Source organism: Panicum virgatum, chromosome 4K (assembly GCF_016808335.1).
Source record: "Panicum virgatum strain AP13 chromosome 4K, P.virgatum_v5, whole genome shotgun sequence".
NCBI lineage: Eukaryota > Viridiplantae > Streptophyta > Magnoliopsida > Poales > Poaceae > Panicum > Panicum virgatum.
The window spans coordinates 41,329,378-41,336,367 of record NC_053139.1 but is presented as its reverse complement, the minus strand read 5'-3'; the positions used below and the strand labels follow the sequence as shown (position 1 = coordinate 41,336,367).

The 6,990-nt window shown below is 44.8% G+C and overlaps 1 protein-coding gene across 1 annotated transcript; it reads right to left on the bottom strand.

Moving 5' to 3' along the window:
* Positions 1-3,357: 3,357 nt before the first annotated feature.
* LOC120704097 lies at positions 3,358-6,571 on the bottom strand. The gene is made up of 4 exons (XM_039988349.1): positions 6,304-6,571; positions 5,264-5,465; positions 4,428-5,193; positions 3,358-3,617 (listed from the first exon to the last, which is right to left on the bottom strand). The coding sequence occupies exons 1-3, from the start codon at positions 6,435-6,437 to the stop codon at positions 4,429-4,431; spliced, it is 1,101 nt and encodes a 366-aa protein (XP_039844283.1). The 5' UTR covers positions 6,438-6,571; the 3' UTR covers positions 3,358-3,617; position 4,428.
* Positions 6,572-6,990: the final 419 nt, after the last annotated feature.

Here is a 6,990-nt window from a genome sequence, read left to right as displayed (position 1 = left end):
GAACAGTTCACAGTAGCATTTGCTTGCTTCTGCAGAACAAGGTGCGTGGAAAAGACAAGCTGACCAGATGCCCCTGTGGACTGGACCACCATTTCTTGTCCATGAACAGTTCAGTTAAAATTACCGGCCTCGTTTTAACTGACGGGTACTGCTCCAAGGAAACAACTGCTCCGGGGCAGTGTTGTTATGGACCTTATGGTTTTGGCGTTTTGCCAGTAAACACGAGACCTAATAATGAATTAATTGAAAATCCGTTTGGCAGGTGAATTAGTAGCACTTGCTAATAGTCTGCAGTGACAGTCCAATCTAGCAATCCTATTGGATCAATAATACTGGTGGCTGCTAATCGTGCTATTAGATGTAGTGCAATAATCCTTTTGCACTAATCCTAATATTGGATCAATAATCCACAGTGCTACGTGCAAATGAGATGTAGCGATCGGCCCATCTAATCGTGCTATTACAACGGCCCATACGTTTTTGCCCCGTACCTGCTTTTTCCTGCCTCAACGTTTTTGTTTTTGTTTTTTTTTTTGGCACTAGTGGCCGTGTCCTTGTACACCGATTCTATAGCCTACTAGGTGAGCGTGTTTGCAGGCTTCTTGCCTAATCTCTACCAACCGAGCGGAGACTTTCGTCTCCAGGTTATATCCTTTTTTTTGTTGAAACGGGTCATATACACCGGTTAGTTTAACAATCTTGTCTCTCATAAAAAAAAAAATCTTTCCTAGCAGTGATCAACTTGTGCACATGATGATGCAAACAGGACAGCACACCTTGTTCAATTCATCTGAAGCCACTCCTCCACGGATGCGCACATGCACATTGCGCGCGCACACAAACCCACCCTACAATCATGCCATGCTTTTTGATTTCCTGGGCCCTGGAGGCAGATAATGTGCCCTAGTCAAGGCTGGTTTGTTGACTCATCCCTGTCCACAGATGGCCAATGTCTCTCTGTGTCCCAGTTCCTGAACAAGCCGACGTTGCCGGTTCCTTCCTCTCTGGACATGGTTATCGACTTATCGTCACGAGTTCAACAGTAACCTATTGGTACTATAGGCCAATAAAAAGTCGCTAATTAGTGGCATGTTGTGTCTGCTAATGTGTACATACACAAAGCATAGACATGAGAAAGATGCATGTGGTCCTGAAATGGACCGAAAACGGACGGATAGAGATGCTACAACGACGACGATGTAGCAACTACATTGATTTCACGTCATATTTCTCCTGCTCATGGAAAGATGGGAGTATCCTCTCTTTTTTAAAGAAAAAAAAAAGTTAAGATGGGAGTATCCTCTCTCTCTCTCTCTCTCTCTCTCTCTCTCTCTCTCTCTCTCTCTAACACAGGAAGACGTGCTACCTTGTGGCTGGTGCTTGCAAATGTCTTGAAATACACAAGAGAGATTGCTCCTTCTGTCCTTCAGACCTTCACGTTGGACTGTATAGGCATCTCAAACATTATTGGTCCGATGTGGGAAAAGATGATTGCTCCTTTTCGCCAAACTGGAGTTTCCATTTGTAAGACAGGGTCGAGGTCTCGAGGAAATGCTGGGGGCTCCCCGGACCCCAGGGCCCAAGGCCATGTCCAGAACTGACGGAAGCAAACATGAAGACGACGCCCCACCAATTGGCCATGTGAACAGCGTTTCTGACGCCAACAAGCCTAGCCGGAATCGCCTGGACCACCGGCAGCGGGGCAGGGAAACGATCTTCACCACCAACCAAAGGTGCATCACAACTAGTGGTGAGAATATCACGTCAAGATCCAGTTGGATTTTTACTAAAAAAAGTTACAGTTGGATTTTTATCGCTAATAACTTAATCAGGCAAGGTGTCACGGATCCAACAGGTTCTCAATGCAAATCTGGCGCTTCACTATCGGGCCCTAGGCTTAGGCTCTATCTGAAACGCAAGAATTTCACCTGGATTTCACTTAAAAAAATCACCTGTAAAAGAGGAGTCAGCCAACCATGACGTCTCATGTTTTTGGATGCAGGATGCTACGAACATACTGTCCACAGAAAACACCATTTGGGCCATCAGACTCTGATACATTGAGTATTGTTCATCAGGTTTTCGACTCGATACCTACAGAAAGGTAATTTTACAGGACGGAGTTACCTAATAATGTTGCAATATTGCACAGGGGCAACGAAGGATCAGCTGTGCTTGCTAGCCACAGTTCGACGCTACCTGCTGGGTTCGTTGGGATAGCTAATGAAAATGTTAGCTCTACAATAAGATACATAGGTTGTGATTGGTTGCTTGGCTTAGACCAAGCCTGCATAGAAACTAAGCCAGACTAGCATGAGCCAGACTAGGACAATGCAATCTAGTCGTGTTTGGTTACATGGATTAGCTAAGCCTGCGTTAGAAAGATCTTGTTTGGTTGTTTGGCTTGTTTTGGGTACACTCACCTCATTTTTACTAAGGTGATGATAAAAATTGATGATATAAAAAACAGTTGACAAAATAACAGGTAAGAAATTGATATTCCGGTAAACTTCTCATGGGTGAGACATTTTGTCCAACAGGTGGCGTGCACATGGCAATTACAAATCGTTTGCAATAGATAGAGCACCAGATGCAAACAGAAGATTCCTCTGAGAGAACTGCAATAGCCAGAAATCAGTTAACTCTTCAGTTATATTGCACCATAATAACACAAGTTAATTTAACTATGCTGAATAGAGTAGAAATTTCCTCACCCGCGGGCTATAAACAGTAGTAGATTTTGTGGGGAGAGCTTTGAGCAGCCTTAGTCAGTTAGCGGAACCACCTTTCTGTTTCAGGGAAGACAAGGTTGGTTTGCCGTCCGAGTAAGAGAACGCAGTATATGCCCGAATGGATGATTATGTCTATGTAATACCCGTATTTTCAAATTGGGAACCTAAATAAATTTAATTAGATTTTTTGTAGGTTCGATAAGGTTCTATTTATTTTATTTTGAATTTAGAGCATTTATCGTAAGCTTAAATAAAATATTTAGCCATAAAATAAATATAAGAAAAATAGGTTTGTGCATCTCATGCTTTTTTGCATCTTTTATTTGTTTGGCGTTCAAGGGACGGAGGAAAATAGGTCGCGTCGAGTTGTTGGGCCCCGACCTGGGCCGTCACCGCTAGGGTTTTTTTTTTTTTGAAAAGAGCCGTCGCGGCTAGATGTGACGAACGTTGTTGAGTTCGTAAGTGATTCGGACTTCGTATTGCTATGGGCCGTTCGGGATGGGCTTCGTGGTTTTGTGCCACTGGAACTGCCCGCGCTTTGGTGGGTCGATAAGGTTAGAGCTTTCTCACATTGAGCCACAACCGAGCCACGCAGGGCATCGGCTTCAGAAGAGGCACCCAAATCAACCACCAATAGAATCTCAAAAAAAAAAAACCCACCAATAGTAGTTTCACATCATCACTACCATGTCGGCATGTCCTCTAAAAAGAGTACCACTAGTCCACTACCATGTTAACACCTTTACATCTTGTACAGGGCTATCACAGGACAGACCGTCTTCCAGGTTAGAACACATTCAAACAGAAAAACCGCTTGCACAAGCATTTCCCGAGACAGCCATGAAAACCATGCCCATGCAACACCTCCAGAAGCTGTTTCCATACCTGCACAGGCAACAAATCTCATTGAAATAAATTTCATTTAATACAATATACACAAACAGCAAGCTCGCTACAATAAACTTTCCAAAAAATCATATTTCAAAAAGACATGTCACAGCCTCACAGGTAATCCCCGAATTCTGATTCTACTCAAAATGCTTCACAGATGAAAGACAACTTCACTATCAGTACGCATGAATCTAGCAACTCAGGATGCTTTATTTAGAATTCACCATATATAAAGATGATTTGCTCAATAGAAAGGTATCTAAATTATGACATAAATGTCCAACCAAACAGATGAAAGAGCTCACATGAAAAGATCATGATCAAGTACTAATTGTTCGGCCTATTGCAAAATATGCTAAACCAAGTCCCTATCACTTGGTATGCAAGCATGTGTAAGTGTTATTGCCTTAATTACACTTCACGTGGAAGAACAATCTGCATCCCAAGTTAATTGAATACTTGGCCGTATCTCCCCCTCATCTATAACTATCATGTTACTAAGAACAACACAAGCTTGCTTGATTCCGCCAATAGCCTCATGGCTCTACAGCTGTGCTGGAAGATGAACAAAGATGAACTAAATTATGACATATAGAAGGGGAATGCTTGGGACTAAGTAGTTGTGTTCTGGCATTGCATGCTTATTATTTGGATTGCATTTACACTGCACGATTATTTGTGATGCATGATGGTCACAAACAGATAATGAACAGGAATGATTAGACTACTAAGAAAAAGGCTACCCGACCCCACACTACTTGAATACCTATCAGCTCAGAGGGGAAGTGCTAATTGGGCAAGTACCTCAATTATTGTTGCCAAACAATTTCTCTCGCAGAAGCTTCAAGCCTATTGTGTGCTCAGCTTTCAGATCATCAGTCATCCCCCTAGTATCCATGCCCATAAAAGATGTGTATGTTTTCAACATAGCAGCCTCCCTCTTGAGCCTCGCCGCCTCAACCTTTGCATCAGAAACCCGCAGCTGGACCTTTATGAATTCTTCATGACGTCTTTTAGTTGCAGCATGAATATCCATGCACTTCTTTATATCTTCATCCAAACCCTTGTCATTAGCCTTGACCTTGCCTTTGCCATTGCATTGTTTCTTAGCTTCTTTCTCCACTGTTGGATGTTCCTTTTCTCCGGTATCTTCAGATGTGGGTGTGCTGTTCCCCACCTCTCCCTCATCACCCAGTTTCCTTTTGTTTGATTTCTCAAGTTCCTCCAAGATTGCATGCCACTTGGGTTCATCACGGAGAGCCTTCCAGCAATGCAGAAGTATGAACGGGCCTTCTTTATAGTCGTCCAAATAAAATTGCATAGCCTTTTCTATCAATTGGTCATCCGATTGGCTGTTTTCTTCAATTGATGCAGCCTTCTTCAATGACCAGCAGAAAAACCCAACCCATCTCTTAATCTTTTGAAATCGATCTTTGAGATGCTTCACTTTCCTTTTCCGTTTTGTAGATGTGGTGCTATTGTAGAATGCAAGTACATCTCCCCAGTATTGCTCATTTTTCTTGCTATTACCGCTGGCAGGGTCACTGGAACAGTTTAACCAAGCGCGCACCTATAGTTTAGCTTACAAGGTCAGAGACAGCTTGATTCTTGGTGAAGGGCAATTTAATGATTTTACTTACCAATCTCACGTCTTCATCTGGTTTCCATGACAGGCGCTTCTCAGTCCTAACATCATCGCCATCATCAATGTTGATGGCAGGTTTGCTTTTTGGACCAAATGCAGCATGTTGAGCCATTGAAACAGGAAGTGGTTGTGGTGGCCATGGTGGTGCAAAATAAGCATGACCATTTGGGGGAAAGCTTAGAAAACTGCCGGGCATACTGCGACCATAACATAGTAAAATAATAAAGCAATTACTACCATATATTAGCATGACACAACTGGTACATACATTCAGAATCTGATTTCGCTCAAACAAGAGGGAGGATGATTCCCTGTTCTAACCCTACCCATAAGGGGCATTATCAAACAAAAAGTAAATTCATTAAAACATCTTCATTGCTTTTACATAGTTCTAGAAGTTTGGCTGAATTATCATTTCATCTTTCAATAAGAGCAGTAAGGTTAACAATTAACCCTTGGCAACCATTTAGGCATGTGTAACCTCTGATTAACTCAATGTTGAAAGAACACAGAAGCATATGCATGTGCAGCAACGGTTGATCCTTACAGGATACAAATTCAAAGAAGGATCATACAGACTGAACACTGCTTGTATCATTCGAGCATATAATTTATTTCCCAACAGAGAGCAGACTGCAGCCTTTAGCAACTGGCGGTCGCCAGAATTTATGGGTGCAGATTTGAATAAGAAAATACTGCCGCTTATCAATCTCCCCCTCTATAAAAACATAATAATCCCCTTGTAAGCCTCAATGTACATATTCCTCGTTTTAACAATATATACAAAAATAAAGGTAGGTTGCTCCCCGTGTCGGTTTCCTCCCAACGAAAAACATAATCCCAACTCCTAAGCATAGCCCATTTCTTACTCCTTTTGTCTCCAAGAAGCAAATCCTAGAGGCGTGAGGGGGAAATACCAACAAATCATCCATGGCGAAACAACAGCAACAGAATACATGGCACTTGCCGCCAGCGGAGGAACGACCGCAACGGAGGCAGCGCCCCACGACTGTCGTGGAAAGCGGTGAAAACTACCTGGCGAGCGCGACGTTGGGGTGCGTGGAGGCGGGGAGGCGGCCGCGGACCCCCGGCGGCGCGAGCTCGGCGACGCGCAGGCCCTTGCGCTGCAGGTACTCCTGCACCTTCTTGTCCATCTGCTCGTCCTCCATTGCCGCCGCGGGGAGCCCGGCCGGCAGGCTCTAGGGTTTAGGGCTCGGATCCGGCGAGCGACGAGACGCGGGGGGACACGCCGGGGGGGAGGAAGACGGCGAGGCCCGAGGGGAAGGAACGGGGAGTGGTGGGGGGTGGTGGTTTGGACTTGACGCTGCTCTGGGCCGCTGACCGTCGTATACTTGATGGGCTTCGCGCGTTGTGTGTCATGGGCCGCGTTCGATGGGCCAGTGTTTAGTTAGGGAATAGGTGGGTCGATCACTTTGTTTTCGTGGGCCTCAAAATCTAGCTGGACCAGTGATGGGCCTCTCTCGGGCTCGGTCGCTCAAATGGTTGCCAACACCCACCCAACAACAACGGGCCGTGTGTTCTCGGGTTAAAAATGGGTTGCGGTCAATAATTACTTGCTTTTTCCCTAATAAAAAAAAGGAAGAACGCGAGCCGCACGATCGTGTCGTGCTCGTGCGCGGCGGACGGAGAGGACCAAGGCGCGCGTCAGGGCCGACGTCAAAGCGAGCGCCGTGCGTCGGTGCGTGTGGTGCGCACGGCCCA